The sequence below is a fragment of the Camelus dromedarius genome, unplaced genomic scaffold (assembly GCF_036321535.1).
Source record: "Camelus dromedarius isolate mCamDro1 unplaced genomic scaffold, mCamDro1.pat HAP1_SCAFFOLD_114, whole genome shotgun sequence".
Classification (NCBI taxonomy): Eukaryota; Metazoa; Chordata; class Mammalia; order Artiodactyla; family Camelidae; genus Camelus; species Camelus dromedarius.
Window position 1 is genome coordinate 7,230,624 of NW_026989787.1, and position 27,812 is coordinate 7,258,435.

General features: G+C 35.0%; 2 protein-coding genes across 3 annotated transcripts in view; one reads left to right on the forward strand and one right to left on the reverse strand.

The window, feature by feature from the left end:
- Positions 1-27,812, forward strand: part of LOC135320670 (actin-related protein 3B-like) — an 876,522-nt gene that overhangs the window by 757,535 nt on the left and 91,175 nt on the right.
- Positions 1-27,812, reverse strand: part of LOC135320668 (putative N-acetylated-alpha-linked acidic dipeptidase) — a 498,181-nt gene that overhangs the window by 17,394 nt on the left and 452,975 nt on the right. For 2 of the 3 annotated variants that reach the window (XM_064483792.1, XM_064483791.1), the window contains exon 1: positions 1,040-1,198. In XM_064483792.1, coding sequence (XP_064339862.1) covers positions 1,040-1,140 — 101 coding nt within the window. In that variant the 5' untranslated portion in view covers positions 1,141-1,198. Of the gene's footprint in view, positions 1-1,039; positions 1,199-1,226; positions 1,343-1,626; positions 1,713-3,191 lie in introns of those variants that run through there. The other variant, XR_010379921.1, reaches the window with a different exon arrangement.

Below are 27,812 nucleotides of genomic sequence, written 5' to 3' on the forward strand. Positions count from 1 at the left end.
CTTAATGAATAAGATCTGATTCATCTAAATAAGTGTATTATGAAATGCATGTTCATAACACCAACATAATAATAAGACTTTGCAATATAAATGGAATCAAATGTGATACAAGTAACTGTGATTTTATTCCCATACTTATTTGATTCATATTATTATTTTAAAGTATGCAGAAATGAGTCAGAAGGAAAGCATTTTAAAAACCAGACACAATGATAAGAAAGATATGACATCCTTCAAATCAATTCTATAAAATTTGGACTCATAAATGATGAACAAAACAGAGGATAGTCACAGGAAAGTGCTTTTTGGTGCACCTGCCTTTAAAAAAAACACACAAGCCTACCATGAACATGTAAGAACTTAGAGTTACTGGACAGAGAGCCTAAGGGAAGAAGACGAAAGAAGGGGGCCTATGAAAGACACTTTAAAATAAAGCATTAAGAGCCAGTGACAAATGAAAATTAATCATAATTGAATTAAAAATAAATCCTTGAAATTTTAGAGTAATTCAATTTACAAAATGATTGTATTATACTTCCCAATCAGGCAATTTTGTAAATGGTAAAATATACCTATGGTTACAATTTAGTACGGAATCCATAAAGGAGAGACTATAATCAGAGTATAGTCATCTTAAAAGAGCATGTTGTTTTCCTAGATAGAAGAAATCCAAGGAAACTGTAAAAACTTGAAAATTAATGCCAAGGATCTATATCAGATTTTCAATAAGCTAATTCACTTGTCAGAAGCAGCTTCCTAGGTTTGACTATTTTCTGAGCTTACAGATTTTACTTACTTATCACAAAACAAATACAAATAGAAACTAAAATATTTTTAAAATAATGAAAAACTTGGTTTGTACTTAGTAATTAAGAGGTTGTTCTGTTTTACCAAACTGATGTAAAAGCAAAAGCAAACTCTATTTCTTAAATTTTCTTGAGTATTTATCCAAATTAAAACAATATCAGGTAATGGAACACATCTGTGATTACCCTGAGATACATGTTGACCAAGAAGATACGTTTTCTGTCTTAGTTACCTCAGCCCATTTGTGGAACCCAGAAGTCCAAATTTTTCTGCATCCCAGCTGGCAAAAATGGTAGTTCTTCTCGGTCTCCAGCCTGTAATCATTGTTAACATACATGGTTAGGTACATCTGCCTAAAAACAAAGGAAAATTCACTCAAGTCACTTTCTGTCATCACTTGCCAAGGAAATATTATTTACCTCTACTAATCAGTTTTCCAAAATTCTGGACAACTTCTTATAAATCAGCAGTTCCACTGGTTAGCTCAGTACCTCCAAATACCCAGAAGTCCTGATGATCTCCCAGAATAACACACCTGTTTGGAAAGGAAGGCATTCAAAAGAATGACAACTTAGAATGTATTATAAAGAGCAGTAATTTATGTTTTTAAATTAAACTTCCTCCTGCTTGAGTTTCCTCCATAGAAAACCATCAAGGTAGTGTCTCCTTTTAGAATTTACCTTTTTTTCCCCACATTTAATTATATCACATCAACCAGGAAAAAATATTAAGAGTTGATTAAAATTTATCTTCTCTTACTCCTGTAATCTTTGTAAAAACAAAATGTTTTAAGACATTTTAAAAAATCCACCAACTCACCAAGTTTCACAGATCCTCAGGTAGTTCTGATTACATCGTAAATGCTTGTGATTTTCTTGATGTTATGAACATGCAATTTAACCTTCCTAGAATTTCACAAAGGGAACAAATTACTTCTCATAGAGCATTATGTCTAACAGGTTCCTTCCAATGTTTTATTCTAAGTCTCAGAAGTACAGAAAACTGTTTAATAGGATGATAAATTCCCATATGCCCACCATCTAAATTCAATCATTGTTAATACTGTTGAACTATTTGCAAGCGAGTTGCGCAAATCATGACAGTTCACTCCTAGGTATTTAAGAATGCACCTTACGGTGAGATTAAAAAAAAAAATCAGTATTTTATATTTTTCCTCCCTCATAGCTCTATTGTTGGTATTTATTTAAACTCCAAAATCATTATTCAACGTGAAAAAGAATCTTGTTCTTAGCAATTAAAAAAAAAAATTGTGTATTTGTCCATTTAGAGCTCAAATCAATTAAAGGATATAAGCCCCAGATGCTTTTTTTGATATTTTGACCAGGGAAAATTTCTGTTTCTGACTTTTCTCTTAAACTGTTACTGAAGCTACATACTCTGTTTTCCTTGTGTCTGTATGTGTCTGTTTATAAATCACATTTTTCATTCTGTACCTCTAGAGGGTATTAATACATGAGATAATAAAGTCTATGTTAAAGGAACTCAGTTCTAATTGAGTTAAATAAACACTTTTTAAAAAATTCTTATAAAATAAAACTGAACTTCTAATATCTTAAGAGTTTTGAAATTTTAAAACAAGCTTCTTACAGAACTTATACAATACTTGCAGAATCCAAATTCACATTGCTAAGGCAAATCATTAACCAACAAGGCTCATTTAACCATTTTAGTTTAATAAAAACAGCTATCTCCTCTCTGATTCATCAGTGTGAAATTTCCCTTTCCCTCTACATTTCAAGCCAGTCAAACGAAAGTTCTGATCATGCCATGCTGTTCCCCAACCCTGCACAAGCTGTCCTCTGCAGCTGGCGTTTACTGCCTGTCTTGATTCTGTGGAAATCTTAGTTTGTGTAAAATTAAGCTCAATGAGCACACGGTCCGTGGTCATGCCTCCTTAACACCAGTGCTGTCCGGGGTTAGTAACAGTAACGACTATGCTGGTAAGCGCACGGGGCCATGTAGCAGTTAAGCGTTCACCACTGTGACCATCTAACCCACCCCCACAGAAGTGACCAGTGAACTTCGCTCCTTCCCCTCTTCTCTCCTACTCCTTCCCTTAAGTTAACCTAGGGTTTTGCATGCATAGCGTTTTGACAGTTATCTGAAACACTGTTTTAAACACTCAGTTGAAAAGGGAAGACAAAATGTTACACCTGGCCCTGAGAAGGAGAGGGGTGGGGAGTGGCCCAGAGGAAGCCGAACGGGACACGCGGCCTCGGATCACAACACAGCCCCGTTCCTTCCCGAGTTTCGCAGCCGGGAAAGCAGAGGCCTGGTGCCCGGACCGCCTCGGGGCCTTCGGGGGAGGCCGAGGGAGGGACGGAGACCCGCGCAGGGCTGGGGAGGGACCCGCAGGGACTCACCGTCTGTGCAGCGGCTCCTGACCCACGGTGGACGGGCGGCGGTGGCGGTTGAGGCTGCGGTGCCGGCTGAGGGGGCTGAGGCGGCGGCAGCTGCGGTGCCGGCTGAGGGGGCTGAAGCGGCGGCGGCTGCGGTGCTGGCAGAGGGGGCTGAGGCGGCGGCGGCGGCGGCGGCGGTGGTTGAGGCTGCGGTGCCGGCTGAGGCGGCGGCGGCGGCGGTGCTGGCTGAGGGGGCTGAGGCGGCGGCGGCACCGGGTGAGGCGGCGGCAGCTGCGGTGCCGGCTGAGGGGGCTGAGGCGGCGGCGGCTGCGGTGCCGGCTTAGAGAGCTGAGGCGGCGGCAGCTGCGGTGCCGGCTGAGGGGGCTGAGGCTGCGGCGGAACCGGGTGAGGCGGCGGCAGCTGCGGTGCCGGCTGAGGGGGCTGAGGCGGCGGCGGCGGCGGTGGAGGCTGCGGTGCCGGCTGAGGGGGCGGCGGCTGCGGTGCCGGCTGAGGCGACGGCGGCTGTGGTGCTGGCTGACGGGGCTGAGGCGTCGGCGGTACCGGGTGAGGCGGCGGCGGTACCGGGTGAGGCGGCGGCGGCTGCGGTGCCGGCTGAGGGGGCTGATGCGGCGGCCGCTGGAAGGACTTGAGGGACTCGAAGGCCTTCGCCAGCTTTTCCAGGGTCGCCATGGCGGCCTCCCGCCCCGCGGGGACAGCCCACGGAGTCGCCAGGCCGACTGGCGGCTCCGGTCAGCAGCGGTGGCAGTTAACGGGGCTCGAGGCCGCCAGCAGGTGCGGACCCCAAGCGCGCGGCCATCTTGGAGCCGTCCCGACAGCCCCCGCGGCCCTGCGTCCTGCCACGCTCCGCCGGTGGGGCAGGGCCGGGCCGCGGGATTGACAGCCGGAGGCAGCGGCCTCCGCCAATGGCTGCCGCGCCCGCCCCTTGGGCCCAAAGAGCCGCCACGGCTGCTGGAGTCACTTCTTCCCGGCGAGGGGCGAGGGGTACTGCACGGAGATCGGGAGGGCGGTTCGGGGGCGGGGTTGCGTGGCACGGCGAGGAGGGTGGGGAGGGCGGGGTGACTTGTGATTGAGGGTCTCTCTCGGCAAGGGGCGTCCCCGGACGACGCCTAGCGGGTGGCGGGGAGGCGGGGCAGTGGGCTGGGAGCCCGAGACCCCCGCGGGGCGCTAGCCCACCCCGCGGCGCGGGCGGAGGGCCGGCTCGCCGGACAGCCTGCTGTAATATGCTGACTGTTATATATTTGGCCTTACCCTTGTTAGTTGCCTCAAATCACTCCTTGTTCACCTTCATGATCATTACCATAGATATACGTCTTACAATCCTCGTACTTACTATGTTCCCTCATGCTACAGGGCCATACACATGCTATTCTCACTCTCAGAAATAATCTTTTACACATCAATGCCCTACTCCCCTCAAGAGATTTGCCTATCTAATTCCAATCACTCTCAGTGCTCAGCTAATTTGTGAATTCATAAAGCCCATTACATTAACATAATTTCTTAACACCATGTCATTCTCCTTTATCACATTATTAAAGTATACGTTATAATAACATAAAAACTCTTCCATGCATGAAGGTAGATATTAAACAATTAAGTTCACAGTATAAAGTTGTAAGTACATATACTGTATATTATGAAAAATGTTAAGGAATAACATACTATAGTTAAATGCATTCATAATTTTTCATAGAAATATGGGAATATTTATTCCAAGTTGGATCATCACTATATGTGTGTGTGTATATATGTATATATCTCTCATCCTTCATTCACATTAAAAATTCTGATAAAATATTGCCAACAATTAACTTTTATACCCCAAATTACCAATAAAGGAATAGGAAAGAAGGGAGAAAAGAAGAAAGGAAAGAAGGAAAGAGGAAGGAAGGAAAGAAGGAAATTGAGGGGTTTTAGAACTCTTGAGATTGAGACATATTAGATACAGACTCAGATGTGTACATTTATATATGATAATTATTTTCCTGAAATTATATAAAAACACATAAAGAAAACTGAAAGCTAAATATAAAATTATTTACAACCCAAATTTGAGGTTAATTTATATCTTCAATTGATATGCATTTTTTAAAATTTAATATTACACTGTTCCATTGCTATAATATAATCAAATTCATAAACAGAAAACTATATATGATATATACATCTTCTCACCATTTATAACATCTCTGAAAGCATTTTTGAAGTAGAATATTTTATGTTTAAAATTTTTATCATTAGAAAGGCTTAGAATGTTTTCACACTACTAGATTTAATTTACTTCATCGTATAATTTTTTTCCAATACATGAGAAATGATATCTTATATGGTTTTGATTCATTCTTTAAGCAGTTTGTTAATATTGTGTAATAAGTGAATTCATGGAATATTGTTATAGAGTTAGACATTTTTTGTTTGAAGATGTCATCTTTTGTAGTATAATAATAAGGCCATTATTGTAGGAATGTGAAGGAGTCAGACATTGCTTTTAGTAAAAACATCACTCTAAAGGGCATATTGGCAATAGCAGCATGTGGTTAAGATCATGTCAATTTTTTGTAAATCTTTAACAAATTCTGAAATCATTCTGGTTGCTTACAAATTTATAAAACACAATTACTTACAGGAAGAACAATGCTATAGTCACTGCATGACAAAGGAATGCTGCTTAATAAATAAGTGAGGAGAAGAATTAAGTTTAATTCAAGGAAAGCAGCATTCTTAAAATATTTTGAATTGATTTGAGAAACAGGGATTTTATGATTATTTATTTAGTAGAGTTTATATAGACATTTATGTGTGTGTGTGTATCCTTCATCTCTGTATCAATTCAAATAAGATTTTGCCAAAAAAAATAAACTTTAGAGCAAAAAATACCAATCAAAAAGAAAGAAAAGAAGAGGGAAGGAAAGCAGGAAGGCAATTTAACATCAAAAAATTTCATCATTATTTAGAGTAAAGATCTATATCAACTAAACATGTGTATTGTGACCTCCACATTCCACTAAAACTTATGCCATTTACCTATAAATATAAGCTTTTATTTGCTTCTACAATAAATAATACATAAATTTAATGAAACTGCAGCTCAAAAGAAGGAAATAACATTAGAAATTCAGTCATCCAGTGCAGTTGCTAAAGTATGGGTATGACCTGACTCTTAGCAATCAGAGAACAACCAAGAAAATGTGCCAAACTGTTGGATACCCAGATCTGTTCCCAGGGCAGGGAAATAGGCATATCAACATAAGTAAAAGAATATACCATGTTTAAAGCTTAATTATAATGCAAAATAGATATTTATCTATATCTATTTCAAAATGTTAAATTTAAAAGTGGACCAGAAAAAAATATAAACAAAATTACTTCTCTAGAGAAAACAAAGAATAGCCTTGTCTTCTTCTATTAAAGACTGACTAGCCACAATATATTATGGAAATAGCTATAAAGCTTTGAGGAAAATATTATAATTCTATAATTGTGTTACCACTAAGGTTGTTATGTTTGTAGTTAAGCCAAAGTAATACTAAGACATTCAAAGAATCAGAAGGAATGGTAACTATATATTTATCCTAAAAAAATAATAGTAAGTACTAAGAAAAGGATACATTTTTTAAAATGTAAGAAGTAAGACAAGATTATATAAATGCTATGTTAAAGGGTATTGAATCTACAGGTAGACAAAGTGAGGATCACGTCTATTTTGAAAATATTTCAAAATAAATGCCAATACATAAAAATAATTCTTAAAATGATATTTCAGTCTAACTTGTTTGATTTTGTAAATGCATGTTACTTTATATCAATTTGCATTATTGATTATTATATGGTTAATAACACAGATACAATTAAAAGAAAATGTATAAAAAACTTGAGATAGCAAAAATAACTTTCTTTTCTAATATTTACAAATAAAAGATTTAACAGTGAATTTTTATCAATCATAAGTCTTTATATTTTCAAGTAAAATATAAAATTATAATGGAGAAAAAAGTAATAAAAAATAATTCAAATAAAAATGTTAAGGAGAATAATCATTTATACCATTTGCCATCTACCTCTGCTTGGTACTGTAACCAATCACGAGCCACTGTAGCCGCTGACCTCCAACACTCCCTGAAAGTTCACGGTGGAGATTAGGAATGGGGCACTTTGTGCTGTGGGAAAACTGACAAAATAGAGATTCAGATAGATGTTTTCAGGAGAAAATTTTATGAGCCCCAATTCTTGCATCTCCTTATATCTAGAAGAGCACTAAATTCATTAACAGTGATGTCTGCTCCTCATAACTGGCAAAAGAACTCAATGTGTGTTTGACTGCACATACTCCCCTTCACTAAAATTACATATATAATACTGAGTTTCCCCCTGCCTCTTCAGAAAAGTTCCTCAGAGCCACCTGAGGTGCTGTCTCCTAGATTATAGTCCTCATTTAGCCCCAAATAAAACTTAACCCACAACTCTTACGTTATACAATTTTATTTCAGTAAACAGCATGTATATTAAAATTGTTCAAAACATTGATGCCACAATTGATGAAAAGATACCTCTGCCTATATAATTTCGAATTGAAATAAAGAAAAAAAAACTGGGCCACCGTGATAATGAATCTGTGTAAGGAGAGACATTTTCATCATGATGAATGGAAGATAAATCACTCTAAGCTTAAAACTATGCATCTGGACAAATTAGCAGTTGTGAGAGTGATAACCAAATATACTTCTAGAAATAAAAAGGATGCCAAAAAATTTACACCCAGACATCTTCACAGAGAGAATTGCTGGAGGATGTACTTCAGCCCAGTCTGCTTGATGATCCACGCACTGGTCCAACACAGAGGGGAAGGAGAGACCATAGGAAGAAGCAGAGCACTGCAGTTTAGTGGGTGGCAGGTCTTTTCAGCAAGATAACTTACTTATGAGACTTGTCTTGAGCAGCCACAAGAGTCTCCTCGCAACCCCACCAGAATCTTAAAAGTTTATATAAAAGCCTTAAAATACTGTCCAGGTAGTCTTGGCAACAAGCACATTACTGTCACAAGGCTGAGTACTTGGTGGGGCTTCTTCAGAGAAGGCAAGTGAAACACATTCCAGCAGTCATGTCCTCTTGATGATCCCTTCAAGACTGATCCATATCAGGTATAAGTAGTGGGGAAAAAGAAGAAAAGGAAAACAGAGTTAATGACTTCTTGGATATGTAAAACATTTTAAAATTTCTGTGCAAAATTTATGATTACAATATTGAGTACATTTTTAATGATTCCGTCCTGGAAGTCTCTATATCAAAGATTAAATTTAGTTAATTATGGGCTTGTGAGTAATATTTTTTCTGTCTCTAAATTTCATAACCTATATTATTCACTAAAGATTTTTGAGAATTTAATTACAAAGTTAAAGTCGTTTCAAATGCATAAATAAAGAGATATTAGAATGGTTATTTTAATAGAAAAATGCCAGTGTGAAGCATTAAAAACAATGTAACAGCATCAGTAAAGCTGAGTAATTATATTTCTTATGGTTTTCACAAATAAAAATTTACTTTGTTATTAATTATATTTAAAGTCTTTTAAAACCATAAGGGATTCTCAATATAGAATGTCTAATGTTCATAGAGCAAAATTGTGTGCATAATTTGATTCTAGCACAAAAACATTCATATATATAACATACACACACATAACTAATACCCAGGAATTACATGCAAAAAAATGTTTAATTATTTGTTACATTACAGTAAGATTTGATTATATTTTTTTATTTGCATTTCTAAATTATGAAACATTTGATACATACAGGTTATGATTATAAAATATATATCCATTACTCTACCACCCAAACTGAGAAATAAAACACGACATTTCCAATATATTTACCCTTGCTCTTTTATGTTGCTTAAATCTAAAACTGATATAACTACTTTTTATAGTAATAGGTATTTCTTTCTGGTGTTTCTTTTTCCATATTTTATTTTCAATAATTTTTGTAGCATGTTTAAGTGTTCCTCTTCCAAATATCATAGAGATTCCCCCCAAATATCTGAGAATCTATGCATTTTAATGTCTTTTAATAGGAAAATTGACTCAATTTAGGCTTATCCATATGTATTATTGACTAATTTATTTATGACTGTCTATTTTGTTTTCCTCATAAAACTTTGTTCATTTATTTTCATTTTTTTGTGTGACTTTCTTTTGTTTTTCCTTCAGATGTGTTTTTCAGGCATTAAACCCCTCATTCTTTATATCACTGAAGATAACTTCATTTATTTCATACTTGTATAATATTTTGGCTATTTCTAGAATTTAAAATTCAGGATGACTTTTCTACAAAACATAAATTTCAAGAAGCTGTCTTCTTTAATCCAGTTTTGCCAATATTATATAAAAAACAACCTGTTTGTTGTTTTTTCCTGATAGTTATTATTCTGTAGTTAAATGTTTTCTGATTATATATTTTTATATATTTTCTACTTTATATCAAGAAACTAGTCATTTTAACTGGTTTTTATATTATAGGTACATTATGGTATTTTGCTCCATCTTTGGAAATTTGGTTCTGTTATTTAAAGGATTATCTAGTCCATATTTTGACTTTGTTCACTTTTCTTTTTGATAAAGCACCAAAGGCATGATCAACGAAAGGAATAATTTCAAAGCTGAACTTTTAAAAAAATCATAATTTGTTTTCTTTGCAAAAGACATTGTCAAAAGGATGATAAGACATGCCACAGATTGGGAGGATGTATTTGCAAAAAATATATCTGATAAAAGACTATTAGCCAAAATATACAAAGAATTCTAAAAAGCTCAACAATAGAACATTAAACAACCTGATTTAAAAAATGAGCAATTTACCTGAGCAGACACCTCACCAAAGAAGATAACAGATAGCAAGCAAACATATGAAAATATGTTCAGCATTATATGTCATTAGGAAACTACAAATTAAAACAAGAAGTAACTACTACATACCTATTAGACTAACCAAATCTAGAACACTGACAACACCAAACATCCTGCCAAGATGTAGAGCAACAGGAACTCTTATTTATTGCTGATGGAAATACAAAATGATTAAAACAGTTTGGAAGATAGTTTGGCAGTTTCTTACAGAACTAAATGTGCTCTTACCATAAAATCCTTCAAGTCAACTCTTTGCAGTTTACATAAAGGAGCTGAAAACTATGTCCACATGAAAACCTACACAAGGATATTTACATCAGGTTTGTTTGTAATTATCAAAACATGGAAGCAACAAAAATATCCTTCAGTAGGAGAATGGATAAACCATAGTACAATCAGACAATGGATTATTATTCAGTGCTGAAAAGAAATGAGCTATTAAGCCATAGAAAGATAATATAGATCCTTAAATGTATAATGATAAGTGAAAGAAGCCAATCTACAAAGGCTATGTATTATATGGTTCCAACCTCATGATATTCTGGAAAAAAACAATACTATGGAGATAATAAAAAGATGAAAAATTGCTAAGTGTTATGAGAAAGGGAAGATTGATTAGGTAAAGCACAGAGGATTTTTAGGGCAGTGAAACAATTGTGTGTGGTACTGTAATAATGGATAAATACCATTGTACACTTGTCCAGACATATAGAGTATTCAACACCAAAAGTGAGTCCAAAGGTAATTATGAGTGATTATAATGTGCCAGTGTAGATAAATATATATTTATATATGCTGCTGGGTCCTATAGATCCCAGGACATGGGCTTCCTCTGGGAAGAATGATTGTGGCATCAGGGTCTTGGTCCTCTCATATATGTAGATATAGGGTAGACTGAAAAAAAAGGATGTCGGGATATTGAGAAACTCAAAATTAAAGTGAGAGGATTTACAGTAATAAAAACAAACAAATCCCTTGAAACTTTCTAGATTAATTAGACAAAAAAAAGTATAGAGAGGATTTTCTTATAGAGTTTCCAACTTTTGTCTAACAATTTGTACACCTCACAGAATATATATTTTTAAAGGTACATATAAAAATGACAAAAAGTAACTATGTAGTAAGTCAGAAAGGAAGTGTCCACAAATTTCCTAAGGCTAAAGTTGTACTATTTTCACAAAAATAAGTAAGATAAAATTTAAACAACAAAAGTGGATAATTGTCTGGCTAACTGAAATTTATGAACCTTCTTTTTGAAATTAACTAAAGCATGTACTTTATTATTAAAGCCCCTAATGTGCTTTTATTTTTATCCTATTTACCTCTCTTTCTTCACTATGGAGGTATCCTGAGATTTTAAAATGCATTCTCCTGCTTTTCTTTATAATTTCTTGAACACACATATATATCAATAAAATGATATCATTTAGTTTAAGTTGCCAATTATATTTATTAAATGTTATATTTTTGTTCAATTTCCCCTGAAACATTCACTTTACTACAATTTTTATATTTAGAATTATTAGTTTTTATAAAACTGAAATTTTTAGAATGCAACTTAGAAATTACTCCATTAATCCATTTTCCAAAAAGTGGATATTTGAGTTATTTACAATGTTTGATTACTATAAGCAATGATGTTATGAACATACTTGTATATTTATCTTGGTGAACACAGAACACATGCAGAAGGTTGAAGGTAACTTAGGAAAAAAATTGCTGCAGTTCGTGTGTGTACACCTTTAATTTATAAGGATATTATAATTTTCTGAAGTTAATGTAATAGAGGAGAACAAATCTGACTCTTTATTAGATCTGTTCCTTTAGTTTTGACCACTGTGCCCTGTTTCCTAGGCTTAGTCTTGCTAGCTCTGCACTCACATAAAGATAAGAAGCTGCAGAATAGAGAATAACACTTGTTTGTTGGAGGTTTACAGGGACACCATGAACTGACCCACATGGACAGCTGTAAGAACAAAGAATTTCTACAGCAAGAAGTTTGCAACAACCAACCATACACCCTCCCTTGTTTTTGTTGTTTGTTTTTTGTTTTTGTTTTTGTTTTGTATAAAAGAAGCCTGTATTGTGACTGGATCTGGATGGTTCTCCAAGACATTAGTCAGCCATCCTCTCGGTCTGCCAGCTTTCCAAATAAAGTCGCTATTCCTTGCCCCAACACCACATCTCTTGTACTTAAAGTTTAAAGTTTAAACTTAAAGTTTCACATTTGTATGTTTTTCTATCTTTTCTGCTGTGTTACTGGCTAATATTTATGGCTGGAATTTACACTCACCTAATTTTCTTCAAGAATAACTTGACTATTATTGGCTGTGTCTTTTTCCATATAAATTTTAGAGTAAGTTTGTTGATTACCATTCAAACCTCTGCCAGAATTTAATCATAGAGATTAAATCTGAATCACTTTGGTAAGATTTTATATGGTTAAGATATTGGCTTTCCATATTCATGAAGAAGCTATATTTATCCAGTTACTTTTGTATCTTTAATGCATTTCCACACAGTCATATTTTTTTTTTTCGGATGGCATGCAAGACTTTTATTTGGTGAATTTCTTTTCTTCATATTTTTCTGTGTTTAAAATTGTATGTGTTTATTGCATTTCTAACATTTTGTTTCTAGGCATAGAAATACACCTGATACTTAGTCTCTGAAAACTACTCTTTTTATACCTATCTTTTTGGTTTTTTTAACATAAACAGTTTAGATTACTTCATTCAGATTCTAGTAAATAATACACTTGATTCTGTTTCTTACTAAGGTCTTAAGTACCTCCCTTACAATGATGAATGGAAGAGGTCATAGAGGTTATTGTTAACTTGTTTCTAATTTTGAAGTTAATATTTTTACCTTTTTTGTATTCATCACAATAGTTTACTTTGTTGTTTTTTTTTTTCAGGTATTCTTTGTCAGAATAAAGAAGTTCTTTCATTTCTTGTTTTCTAAGAGCTTTTTATTAGGACCAGTATTGGACTTTAATCACGTATTTTCTCTGCATCTTCTGAAATGATCAATTGCTTTTCCCCTTGTAGTTTTGTAATCTATTAATGTGCCATACTACATTAATTTATTGTATACAGGCAAACTAATTTGCATTGTTGGAATAATCCCATTTATTTTTACAGGTCAATTTTGCCTACAGATTTATATTTTTCTACTGTATTTACCTATTTTTGTTCTGTTATTTTGTGTGATAGTAAATATGAGACAGTTTACACTTTAAGAGTTAAATATGCAATGCTGAATCTCGCTTTTTTCATAAGGCGTACATGAGCTCAAACTATTTAAATTTTGAGTTGTGAACAAGTCACATTTAGTCAACCTGAGGTGAAAGAGTCACGGTGAAAAAACGCCCACTATAAAAGTATGTAGAGTGAACGCTAGGGCCTTGCTTCACCTAATCCACACAACTGGATATTTACATTTGCTTTTCTCACAGGAGGGTACGTCCTTCTTTCAATTTTATATTTATATATAATGTGCTGAAAGAAGCATTTTCTTGTCAGAGATTTTACAGCTACTAATAATTTAATCTAGTTTTTAAAAGGTCCATGTCAAAGTGTACCAAATAACTGCTTCCAGAGATTTGAGGTGTGACTATAATCACTGAAAATACAGTTAATTTATGCCAGATGACTTTCTATTATTAATGTACATATGTACATGAAAAGGTTGTTTTAGTAAATTTAGTAACTTATACAAGGACTAACAATACAAAGGTCCCTAAACATTTAAATTTTCATTAGTAATATATTTATGTGTGATCATTGAGTCACATAATACAATTTATTGCTCATACATGATATACCAACATCATGAAAGACATAGCTCTAAGGACTAGAGGTGTATAATATAAAATAAGAGTGTGCTTTATTTTAAGGTGTTAACAATTGCATATTAATGGCTTTAAGTCTAGCACATATTTCTTTCTCTTAGTGTCCTTGAATTTTTATATTTATGTTGCCTATTTGTCATTTTTTGAGCCAACTCAGATGAAACACAAACACAACTCTAAAAAATTACCTAAACACGCTGACACAACTTTTTTTTTAAATCAAGAAGCAACTCCATCACTGTCTTCCATGATTATGTAAGCTGGTTAACTACACAGGGAGCTTACAGGGCCTTCTGAGGAGAATAATTTGCCTATACTTTGATGATCACTTAAGAAATTGTCATGGATACATTTGGCAGAATAGAATCATTCATATTATTACATTTATACCATTGATGTTTTCACTGTTTCTGCCTTTGTTGCTTGGTTCTTAAATTGTAGTTAAATAATGATGAAGCCTCTGTTTCCTTAAAACAGAGAACACATATTTATACTCTTGTAAATATTTTTAAATACAAGATCTAAAAAGAAAAACAGATCTGTTATTGCAATCACTATAAACCACAGATTCATTTGTGTCTGTCAGCTATGGGTCTGCAACAAAACATCCCAAAGCTTAGAGGCTTATAAAGCTAAGTATTCTTATGCACTGACTAATTGTTCATCTGGGGTTCTACCTCAAACTGCTGACCCACTGGGCCAGCTCTGCTGAGAACTCTGATGCCCTCACTTAGGTTTACTTCCAGTACATGGGTTCAGTTCAGGTCTAATCTTAAGTGCCTTTGAATTGTTTGAGGCCAATCAGTCTACTCAGCATGTCCTCATGGTAGAGGTAGAGTACAAGATAGAAAGCCCAGTGCATAAGCACATTTCAAGCCTTGGCTTGCATCACATCATATCTGCTGATAGCCTACGGGCCAAAGCAAGTTACAAGTTCAAGCCCAAAAGTAGGAGAAGATAAATACTCCTCATGTGGAAATAGAATGCCAAAGGATATTCTAATACACACCATAACCTTATCTGAATTCCACTCAAAAATTCCCCACTGAAAATTAGAAGCTTAAGTTAATTATAATGGTTAGTAATTTAAGAAAAGAGCCTTTTGAGAAAAAGGTCTCTATATTAACACTTTCTATATCACTAACATTTAACACAGTGCTGGTCACATATTAGGCACTCTCTAAATGTTTACTGGCTAAGCTGACTGGGTGACCTGGTGTAAGACATCAATATAATAATGTCCAACTAAAAGAAAATTACATTACTGTACCAAGAACTAGATTGTCTTGCCCACACAGTTTTTAAAAAATATGCATATAAAATATAATATACACTATAATTCACTCAATTCACAATATGAAACACAACAATGAAGGTAATATTCCCACTGGATATTCCCCATTGACATTCTCTAATGTATTAACTCTCCTGGAAGGAGTTGCATTAATTATTAGATATTTAATTAGATTTTCACTAATGGTGTAAACACAATATGAAAATTCACTTTGATTTGCATTGTCATTTAGAATTACTAATCAACTGAGAGGTATGAAAAATCATGGCAGGAGACTGAAACTTCAGCATTGAGGGGTTTTTAAAATATGCTTGGCATCATTAGATGAACATATAGTCTCAATTACAGAATGTGAAATTCCATTAAATTATCCCATATGAGCCAATGCCCAGAGGACCATTTCTGATCAGGGTAGAATAACTCATTTTTGAGGACCTTAGGATGGAAAATTTCATATTTTAATGAAAAGTCACATCATGAATACTCTTTATTCCTTCACTGTAAAAGGCAGGAACTGTCATTCCCCTTCACTAAGAATAACAGTAGCTTGAAAAAATAAACAGATTTTGGATTTAAAAACTAGAAAACTCTGTAATTTTTACTTATTTTGCCAGTGTTTTTCTTTAGAATTATTAATAGTAAAAATCACAAAGTCACTTGGGATCTATGTCCCACCCCTTGTTTTTAGTATTGGCTAAACGAGCTAACCCTGCCAATAACACATACCTTTGCCCACAACAGGCATGTGTGTGTGTGCCCCCACATGCACAACACAATGTATCCACACATCCTCCTTACTCCTATTTATTGTAGTATAAAATCTCCTAAGTTTAGGACCAAAGTCATTGTTTTGAACTCTATGTCTCTGATGAAAACACAGAAATGAATTCTTCACTGCCTCTCCTATGAAACAGTCATTGTCAAATACTTGCACTGCTCTGTAACTACTGACTACATGTCTTTCACTATCTTAATAAGACCACATACTCCCAACATCAGGCACTGTGGTTTGAACCTCAGTCTATATACCATGTACATAACAAGGCCTAGCCCAGATTTGTTAAAATCTGTTTTCTGCAATAGGGCCATAGGTTTGATTGGGATAGTATCTTGCAAGGTCTCCTTTGATTTTTGTTTAAAATGAATTTCTAATTCCTCAGTTGTTTTAGTTATGATTAGGTTTGCAAATCCAAATGAATTTGGAACAAACCATAATCAACATTTGTATGACTGAATCATAGAAATATGTGCACAATTGGTAACATATATACCAATTGGTGGTTGGTGTAAGTAGTCAGTTGTATTACAAAAAGCAATAATAAAATAAAGCAGGCACATGAAAAGTTTAGTAACTTATACAAAAAGTTTATTTATGATCTATATAATTTTTCTTACTTTATCTGGGTAATTTTCTTTTTTTATCTATCAAATGATAGGATTAAGAAAGATAATTTTGAAAGTTCTCTTCATTTCCAAGAAAAATATAGTAGAACTTTAAAAATCTATACATTAATGGCATTTGCATTTATTTATACACAGTTCCTATGTGTTTCTGGTCAGAAGTAGAAATTACCAGCTTAAATGTGTGTTGGTCTCCACTCTTCATTAGCTAAAATTGAAGTAAATAAGTATTAAAAATCATAACTATTAAAAACTCAAAGCACTGAATTTCCTTCCAACTAATTTTATCAGAGCAGCAGTTACATAAAATTCAAATCTATATTTATAATTTTCTTGGTAGTACAAGAACTTCAGAATTCCATGTAATAGATTTTGTAAGCTATCCACCTCTTTGTCTGTATGTGTCATGAACATTAAATTATTAATGTATTATCTTATAAGTCACAAGTAAGGATTTAGTTAACAGATGATTATTGAATTTTTTATGTAAATTGTGCATACTGCACTGTAAAAATTTGAAATCTACAATCATAGACTATAGAACAAGCAGATATACACAAGACAACTTAAGCCCACACTGTTTCAAGAGGCTTCTATTTTTAAAATGTATGAAATATTTATTTTCACAGATTGATGTGTTTAGGCAAATCATTTTAAAATATGTTGTCACAATTACTTTGAAACAACAATAATTTTTATCATTAATGTAATTTTCAGTGTATATTCACATGTGATTCCAACAACTATGACACTGAGTTGCTGAAGCAAAATCAAACATTTTAGAAATAAAGAAATTAAAGGACAGGAAAATTAATTGACTTGCAGCAATTTTTTTATACTGTCATCTTGGCTAAGCTAGAATAGTTTACAAGAATCCCCTATCCTGTATGATAGTTTGTTAACTGGCCCAAATATGAAATTCTTTTTACAAATTTTGGAAGGGGAAAATAAAGCAGCTCATCTGAAATCTGTTAATTTAGAGGTACGAGTAACAAAGAGATACATGTGGATTCTAGCTAGTTCTTGCTGTCTTTGGCTCCACACCCACATCATCTTCCCAAATGAAAATCTTGCTGACCAAGAGCCACTGAGACCCAACAGATATGTGGAGACAGCAGCTTTCCATAATCTTTTGCACCAGGTCTCCTTTGCAGACCCACTTGGGCAGCCCAAACTGCTTTATTTCAAAGGGTTGGTTATTGTCTTTTCCATGAGCCTCCAATTCTCCCTTTTAGAAATTTATGACCCCAGCAATACACACAATTTGGGGAAGTGCTATCACATATCTAACCCCTTTTCACATAATACTCATATTTGTTTTCATTATCAGATTGAATCTGACTGAGACATAACTTCGATGAGATCACACTGCTATTAAACATCAGTATTGAAAATCAAATATTTCATACTATTTCTCAATCTTGAAAGAAAGAGTATTTCCAAAAAAAAAAAAAAAAGAGGAGTTGTTAAGGTATGTATTTACTGAAAAAAGAAGTTGGGAGCAAGAAATAAGAGGTTTCAAGAGAGATAGAAGTGAGAAAAAAGGAGATAATCTAGCAGGAGAGAATGATTCATGCTTAAGAATATTTTCATGGTAGCCAATGCTAACTACCAGGTGGCTGGTTATATCAGGAAATACTGGTATAATTGATAACATGGAAAACTTTCAAAGCTTCATGCCCTTAACTTTCATTGAAGATGAAACTGTCCTGATTTTGTATATAGGCTAAATGTCCTCATATATGTGTGTGTGTGGATTTAATCCAAATTTCAGTGGATTAAACAACAAAGATTTAGAATTTACTCTAGCAAAGTCTGTATCCAGATAAGAAGCAAGATGAACTGTCCCAAAACCAGCAACTCAGTGATTCAGAATAAAAGGAAAGTACCACCATCTTGAAGCAACATCATATGGAGCTTACTGCCTCCTGATGGGCATCTCAGAAAAAGAGGCACCTGCAGAGCCATTGCTGGTTTTTCCATGCTTTGTGCCAAAACTTATACATGTAAATTTGACTCATGGCCATTGGACAAAGCTAATCACATGACCTTAATGATCTTCAAGTGGATAAATAATGTAGTCTTGCTGGTGCACAGAAAGGATACTGATGAACACTGATAATATTCTTTCCATAAAGTTTAATATTTGAAATAATTGACTTTGGCATAGGGCTTTATGATATTGGTCATATTAGTTAAATTATCTTTTCCTCAATTTTCTCATTAATAAAATGGAAGGCAGTAATATTCCCCTATTAGAACAATTAGGGAATCAAATGCAGGCATATAACACTTAATAATATTAGACATTATCAAAATCATCATTATCATCATCATCATTCTCTATATCTCTAGTCTTTGACAACGTGTATCACTGAGGCTAATAGATTTTGACAAAAAAAAATATTAGAGCTGGAAATAATTTTAGAAATTACCTACTCTGATCCTGTCCTTTCATTTATGAGAAAAGAGATGTCCATCAGTTAAGTGACCTACCTGGGCCCAAATCTCCTTAACAGCATAATTGGAAACAGATGTCTAAGTCCAGTGTACTTTGTTCTCAAGATAGGGAAATTAGAACTTTCTATCAAGCATAGACTGAAGATATCCAACTCTTTCGTATACTGCTAAATCTGTTCCATGTTACCTTTGTTCATTTTACTCCATCAATTAATTGACATTTTGTAATTAATTAAAATCTTCCCAAAGGTGTCAGCTTAATGATTTTATAAGCATGGCAGAAATATGTTGATATAATAAAGCCCTTATTGCCTGAGCAAATGCATTTTCCAATTTCTAAGATCTAGTCACCCAAGGAAATTTTGCTTACTGTGCTAAAAATTAGGGATTTTCATGGTGGGAAATGAACAAGAAAAAATTAAAAAGTTAAACTGTTAATAGGTCAGTTTACTTAAAATATTTAATTATTGAAAGAAAGTAGTATTTGACTTATAATGATACAAATGATTTTTTATTCTCCCATTTCCACCAAAAAAGAAAAAAGATGCTATTAGAATTGTATGGTTCAATAAAACCTTACAGAACACAAAGTCAAGAATATAACTAAGATTCTTGCCATTATGAACTTTCTTTGGGGAAGAAATTTGTACCATCTAGAAATATATGAATAAGACAGAAAAGGCCAGGTGACAAAAACACATTAAATTGCTTAATAAATGGATAAAACTTAAAATGTTAAATGCCAAAATGTCAAAATTCCACTTCAAGTTTAGGAATGCTATTTTGAAAGACTTTCCAAAGCATTTTACCACTTTTTCTATGAAATCAAAAATTTCTTTTTAATCAATCACTTACAGATGCATAAGAACCTCATTCAGACTCACAAAAAGACCAACCAAGAAATATGTTTGCTATATCCATGGCATGTTGCTGACACAATTGAGAAAAAAAGAGAGAGTGATGACTCTGTGTGTGTGTGTGTGTGTGTGTGTGTGTATGTGTATGCATGTTTTTGGGGAGGGGCAGGAGGTTTGAAGGTGAAGTAGACAGGGAAAAAAGAGGCTTTGTTTATGGTGTTTTAAACTTAACAGATAATAAAAACACTGATGTAAATTTATTTAAATCTGCAATGTTTCATCATTACAAAGAATGGAAATCAAAATGCTTTAAGGTTAAAGAAACCTAGATGCTAAAAATAGAAAGATGTGTTGCATAAATGAACTGCATCTAAAAACTGTTATTCTCATTAATGTGTATTAAGAATCACAATTTCTGAATGACGGCCATTCTGACTGGTGTGAGGTGATACCTCATTGTAGTTTTGATTTGCATTTCTCTGATAATTAGTGATATTGAGCATTTTTTCATGTGCATATTGATCATTTGTATGTCTTCCTTCGAGAATTGCTTGTCTAGGTATTCTGCCCATTTTTGGATTGGGTTGTTTATTTTTTTCTTATTGAGTCATATGAGCTGCTTATATATCCTGGAGATCAAGCCTTTGTCGGTTTCACTTGCAAAAATTTTCTCCCAATCCATAGGTTTTCTTCTTGTTTTATTTTTGGTTTCCTTTGCTGTGCAGAAGCTTGTAAGTTTCATTAGGTCCCATTTGTTTATTCTTGCTTTGATTTCTTCTAGGAGAAAATTTTTTAAATGTATGTCAGATAATATTTTGCCTATGTTTTCCTCTAGGAGGTTTATTGTATCTTGTCTTATGTTTAAGTCTTTAATCCATTTTGAGTTGATTTTTGTATATGGTGTAAGGGAGTGTTCTAGCTTCATTGTTTTACATGCTGCTGTCCAGTTTTCCCAACACCATTTGCTGAAGAGACTGTCGTTATTCCAATGTATATTCTTGCCTCCTTTGTCAAAGATGAGTTGCCCAAAAGTTTGTGGGTTCATTTCTGGGCTCTCTATTGTGTTCCATTGGTCTATATGTCTGTTTTGGTACCAATACCATGTGTCTTGATGACTGTAGCTCTATAGTATTGTCTGAAGTCTGGGAGAGTTATTCCTCCAGCCTCTTTCTTTCTCTTCAGTAATGCTTTAAACAAAAACAAACAAACAAACAAAAACAAAGCGTAAGTAAAGGACAGAAATAGACTCACAGACAGAGAATACAGACTTGTGGTTACCAGGGGGGTGGAGGGTGGGAAGGGATATACTGGGATTTCAAAATTGTAGAATAGACAACACTGTATAGCACAGGGAAATATACACAAAATGTTATGATAACTCACAGAGAAAAAAATGTGACAATGAGTGTGTATATGTCCATGAATAACTGAAAAATTTTGCTGAACACTGGTAAAAATAAAAAATAAATAAATAAAAAAAAGAATCACAATTTCAATTTATTTGTCAATTATTCCTGAGTTAAATGAAAAATAAAATTAAAAAGTCACAATACACTGTATTATATCTTACAGAACAGAATGGTTCTTTAAACAGAACAGCAATGAATTGGGGGAATACACAAGCAGAAGTCAGAAAGGCTAGCTAGGAAAGTACTGAAGTTGACCAGGAGAGAATGTAAAGGGTTATAAAAAGGTGGATTTATTCAAGAATTATTAAGGAGATAGAATTGATGGGCTTATGTACTATTTAAAAGTAGGACATGAAGTTGGCAAATATAGATTGACCTTCATTCAAGATTCTTGCTGGAGTAACTGAGTCAAAGGAGTGACTTACAGCAATAGAGAGTGGGGAAGAGATAAGAAGATAGGGAAATGCACCAAGTGTACTGAATTCAGTTTTAGATATGTTGGGTAGTCTGTGCCTGATTTTAGAAGACATATGCAATTTTGGTATATAAATGAGTACTAGTTTAAACCACAGCTTTTGATATTATTCCAAAACTGTATATAAAGGACGATCCTTAAGAAGACCAGCATTTTAGGCATTATAGGGGATGGTAAATCCAAATTTTTTAGAGACATAATAAAGATGAAAGAGCCTGACAAGAATACTGGATTTGATAAAGAAAGGAAAAGGCTATGTATTAAACGATGAGGCCTGTATAATACCACAAACTAGATGGCTTAAGCAGCGATTTATTGATTAGGATGCTAAAAGTCTGAGATCTAGGTGTTAGTGGGGCTGATTCCTTCTAGGGTTTCTCCCCTAGTTTCTGGTGCTTTTCTGGCAGTCCTTAGCGTTCCTTGGTGTGAAGAAGCATTGCCCTGATCTCTACCTTCATTTCCACGTGGCATTCTCCCTGTGTCCATGTGTATCCATGCTCTAATATTCCCTTTTCACAGGGACTCCGTTCGTATTAGGTTACAGACCCACACTAGCCCACCATGATTTCATCTTCACTAATCACACCTTCAACAGCTCTATTCCATATAAGGTCACATTCTGAGGCAGCCAAGTTTTAGACTTCAGCATACAAATTATACAGGGACACAGTTCATTCTATAACAAAATTCTAGCTCAGTGGTAGAGTGCATGCTTAGTATACAGAGGATCCTGGGTTCAATCCCCAGTATCTTCATTTAAATAAACAAACAAACAAACAAATAATAAATAGATAGATAGATAGATAGATAGATAGATAGATAGATAGATACCTCCCCATCAAAACAAAATTTAAAAAATATGACCACAAGGAAAGTCATTTTTACTAACCAGTTTCAATTGGTAGTAGAGGCTGATGTTGAAAATTATTTACTTAGTTTAAAAGATAAACTAGAGACAATAAATTTAAACTCATTTAAAAAGGCACTTGGATTTTAAGTGAATGTCAAATATAAAGACACATTTAGAAGAGGGAATTTGATCTTGAATTAAATATGAGAAAAAAATAGATGTTCAATTTTTTATTTAATTTGGCCTACCTGAAATTTCTTTTGAGAAAGTAAACTGTGGAGATAGATCTGGGCTGCCTGGATCTATTTCTGGAAGTAACATGGTCTAGCAGAACGAGTAAGAGATTTGGAGTCACAAGATTCACTGTGTGGTTCTGAATCTGAAATCTAAAATGTGCAACTTTGAACATGTTTACTGAACTCTCGGACTCACTTCTCTTCAATTATAGATAATAGCATTCCTGCACCAGAATGTTATGAAAATTAAATATTATTATGTTGTCTAAATGCACTTTTTATCAAAATATTATATGTGTATACTATTTTCTATATTGTCAGCATCATTTTATTCTGTCTTATTTTCCCTCATATTAAAATTATTTGTGGTAGCTATAAAGCTTTTATAAACATTTAGAAAATGCAGAATTTGACTTCCTCTGATTGCCAGAGCATAGGAAGGATTGTTAGAAACATAACCATATTTCCAAAATACTACATCTTTTTGTCTTAAAATACGAAAGGAATGTATTACTATAAAAATGTGTTGTATTGTGGCAATGGCAGAAACAAATCTTAAGAAAACTTTATGAACATCACTCAAGACACAGAATGTGCAAACCAAATGGCAGCAGAAACAGAAACATTTTTGAATTTAATAAAATAGTACAATTGCATTCTGGTGGATGGACATCAACCCACAGGAAATATTAATAGCTATTTTACTCACATTTATAATTCAATAAAATGTAATTTTATATACTTTTTAATATCAGAAAACACTAATAAGATGGATTGATTAAATTAGATTTGAATAATGACAATATGTCATAGAGAAAATGGGAAACCACGTTGTTTCAATCACAAAAGCCCTCATTGTTTGCTTCCCCAAGCTAAAAGCAGATAGTGGCCTTTAAAGATTGATATGAAAATTTTGAAATTGTGAATTTTCTCATGTTAAAGTGTTCTATTTTTTCTACACAGGGAATTAAAATGTGTTAAATTTGTATTCTATTTACCTGTAACATCAGGTTTTCTGACAGAGTATAACACTGCATAATTTGTCCAAAAGTTTAATTGAATTAAACTAAATACCTAAGGAGATATATTATATATATCTATAATACTATTATATATATAATACTAAAAAGTAGCTTATTTTGGGGGGGTACACATTGTAAGAGGAGTAGTAATCTATCGTGTCATATTCCAGAGCATTCTGTGCCCACCATCCCCTCCAGCCATCCACAGGTAGTGTGATTACCCTGATCACCTACTCCAATTACCTCGCAAGCATGCTGCATGTAAGAAGCATGACCTCAGTGTTTCACATACAAAAGGGAAACTTAAATCGTCTTAGTGCTGTGCTTAGACATTTACACTGAATCTGTCATTCTAGCCAGTGGCAGAATTCTCCAGTTGAGTATGCTATGGAGTTTCCTATTGAAACACTTATCTTCACCCAGCATCTTCATGATATGTATATGTTAGTGATCAAAATGCTCAAGTACACTTCTGCAAGAAAGTACATGTATTGAGGAACACATAAAAAAAGGAAGTACCCTCAAATCATTTGTCTTATTGATTGAGTATATTTACACCTTGTCTCTTTCCCAAAACAAGTGGAAACATTTCTTCTTCTACTTTCCCTTTGAATGCAAATTACTAAGGATTTATCTCCTGGAAAATGGGAAGAAAGTATTACTCACCTCTACAGTAAAGTGTATAGTATAATACACTATAGTATAATATAATATGTAGCATACATGTTGTAGCATGTATAACATAACATATTCTATATGTGGCATGTGTATGTGTGGTAAAGTTGTTAATGCTGGTTGTTGAAATACTTGTCATCTTCTCATTGTACTATGAGTGTCTGGGGGTCTGTAACACATCACAATTTGATCTATATTTTGTTCTCTTCTAAAGGAATTATCAGGACTAACACAGATCTTGATATGCATTAAGTCCGACCAACATTTACTCAATGAATAGCATCATCCAAATATATTTAAAATGAAATAAAGCTACCTGTCCCATGCTCTAAGCACAAACTTAAAGGAACCAAAAATAATTATAACAATCACAAAACATCCTGAAGGCCTTCAGTGTCGAGGACTGAGCAGTGTCTAAAGTTTCTTTAGAACACACTTCAACTCTTTCACAATAGATCAATTTTGCTTTTGGCATCTGAGAAATATTTTCTCCTCTGAATGAGCAGCTGACTTACTGAGAGCAAGTGACGTTAGAGCAGAGGAAGGCAGGACACAAATGCTTACTCTTGATTCTGAAACTCACTTTTCTTTTCTGTGAGACAAGGGTTGAGAGTCATAAAACTACAGGTTTATAAGAGGATTTACACTGATTCTTTATTAAAGGAGATGTGGGCCAGACTGCCAGTTATCTATCATTCAATGTCCACTGCTCCTTTCCTGGGTAGAAATGATACTTGTACTTATCTGGGAACATTTCCCAGCATGACTTGTAGCTAGATTTAGTGACTAAATTGTAGTCAGTCACATATAAAAGTAAGTGTCACTTGTTCTTTGAGTACAATTTTAAAGGGTTTCAAAGCCCTTTTTCATCCTTCTTCTTTTCAGCTGCCCCAGATACATATGCACTGGCTTGAGGACCAGCATATTGAAGGAACTTGAAAATGGAAGACCACCTCCACCCTACTGCCCTCTTCAACAGAAAAGCAATGGGACTGGTTCCTGACATTGTGCCCTGTGGAGCTGTCATTACAGCTTAATCACTCCACTCACCAGAGAACTCGACATATCACATCACACGTCTTAAGACTATTTAGGATGATGGCACACATTCCAAGCCAACTTTATGATTTCCTTTTTGGTGATCTCCTCCTGTTGAAAAGTAAAATGTCCTCCCAAAGGTTGTTTTCTGACGTTGGTTATTTTAAGTGTCCCCTATCAGATTGCCATTCTCCCCTCTCTTTTCTCATGTTCTCCTCTGAATGGATATCCATCCCTTTGTCATCATTTTGTCTAGTTTTCTGATATCCTAACCATTCTCTTAATTTCCAGTTCCACCTCCTGTATACAAGGAAAATTATTCTGGAAGACACTTCCCTGAAACCTGAGTTTCAACAGAAACTTGGGGGCAAGGGTTCTGCCCATACAGAGAGAACAAGCAATTATAACCTTAGGAGAGTATGGGAATTCTGATGTCACTACTCCGTGATTCTTTATTTTCAGTCAATAAATAACATGCACCTCTGATGATGGCTGTATGGTCAGGCAACTCAAAATGGCTTCTCTCTATACATCTCCTGCTTGACTGGTGCCTGCTTCACCTACACACAACTCATAAGACTGATCTTCCTTCATATTCACCCCAGGCCCCAGCTAATGACTGTTCTAGATTTAGGTCAGAACTCACCACTATGCTTATCCAAGGGGTGGTGAGAGGCATGACCCTGTGCTGATTACCCTCGTAACCAATGAGCCAACCTGACATCAACTCCCCTATGACTGGTAACCACTTCTTCCCCACCAGGAGCAAAGACTGCCATCATGTCCTGCCCTCCAGCTCCCACACATGGCAGGATGTTGCTCCAGGACTTTGCTTCAGATGTGTAAGATCACCCTAATCATTAAACTATTGATTATCTCTGTTGCTGACTCTGGGATCTTTCTCAGGTCTTGAAGCTGGGCAAGTACAGGGCTTGTAGACCTGCAGGGTGCAGTCCAGTGCTGACATAGCTAATTAATACCCTCACATAAAACACTTTGTTTATATAAACATAATGTAACTAGTAGCCAAATTGGGTTCAAAAGAATGGAAATACATGGAGATCAGAAGCAACCTTAGCTCTAGGGTCCTCAGAAAGCCCAGATTCAGTGGGATATCATGGTACAGCACAAGGCTTGTGGGGAGAAATGAATAGCAGGCACAGCTTTGCCCATCTCTTATCTAATTCTCAATAGTTCCTTCTGCTATTGGACCAACCTGGGATGTGTCTATGTCCATTCAAATACTATCCCTTTCTGAAACTCTTATGAAAATTTCAGTGCACATCATGTTAATTATGATGTTTCACTCATGATGCCACTTAAACTTATCATCATCTTGCATTGTTTCAAAATATTGAATGTATGTAATTACTCTAATTATTTATGTTGCCTTATTTTAGTTGTGATTGTTATATATTTTTCCAGGTTTATTTTCTTCTCTTGTAAAACTGTGCTCAAGCAAAGTAGATCTACCCAATGTTTCACAATGATACCCTGTACATTTTGCCTTCCCAAAATGTCACTTTAAATATTCTATTTGAAGAGTTTTCTCTCTCTTCTCACTCTGTGTGAATAGTGTTCATCCTTCAAAAACCAGTCAATGCCAGTGACTTCAAAAGGGTCATTCCTCTCACAAAAGTGTATCTGACCTTGTGAGTATGCTTTTTCTCAGAAAAAAAGAATCATGAATTTGCATAATTTGTTTGGCAGTTTCTATATGCAGGTATATCTTATTTTATTGTGCTTCACTTAACTGTACTTTGCAGATACTGAGTTTTTTCTTTACAAATTGAAAGTTTGTGGCAACCTGGTCTCTGGCAAGTCTATCACTGCCATTTTTTTACATTGTATCTCTCTGTCACACTTTGGTAATATTCCCAGTATTTCAAACTATTTCATTATTATTATATTTGTTATGGTGACCTGTGATCTTTGATGTTAATATTGTAATTGTTTCAGAGTGCCATGAACCCCACTCACATGAGATGAAAACCAGATTCACAGATGCTGTGTGTGTTCTGACTGCTCCATTGACTTGACTGTTCCCCCATCTCTCTTTCTTTCCTTGGGCCTCACTATTCCCTGAGACACAATAATATTTAAATTAGATGAGTTGATAACCCTACAATGGCCTCTAAGTGTTCAAGTGAAAG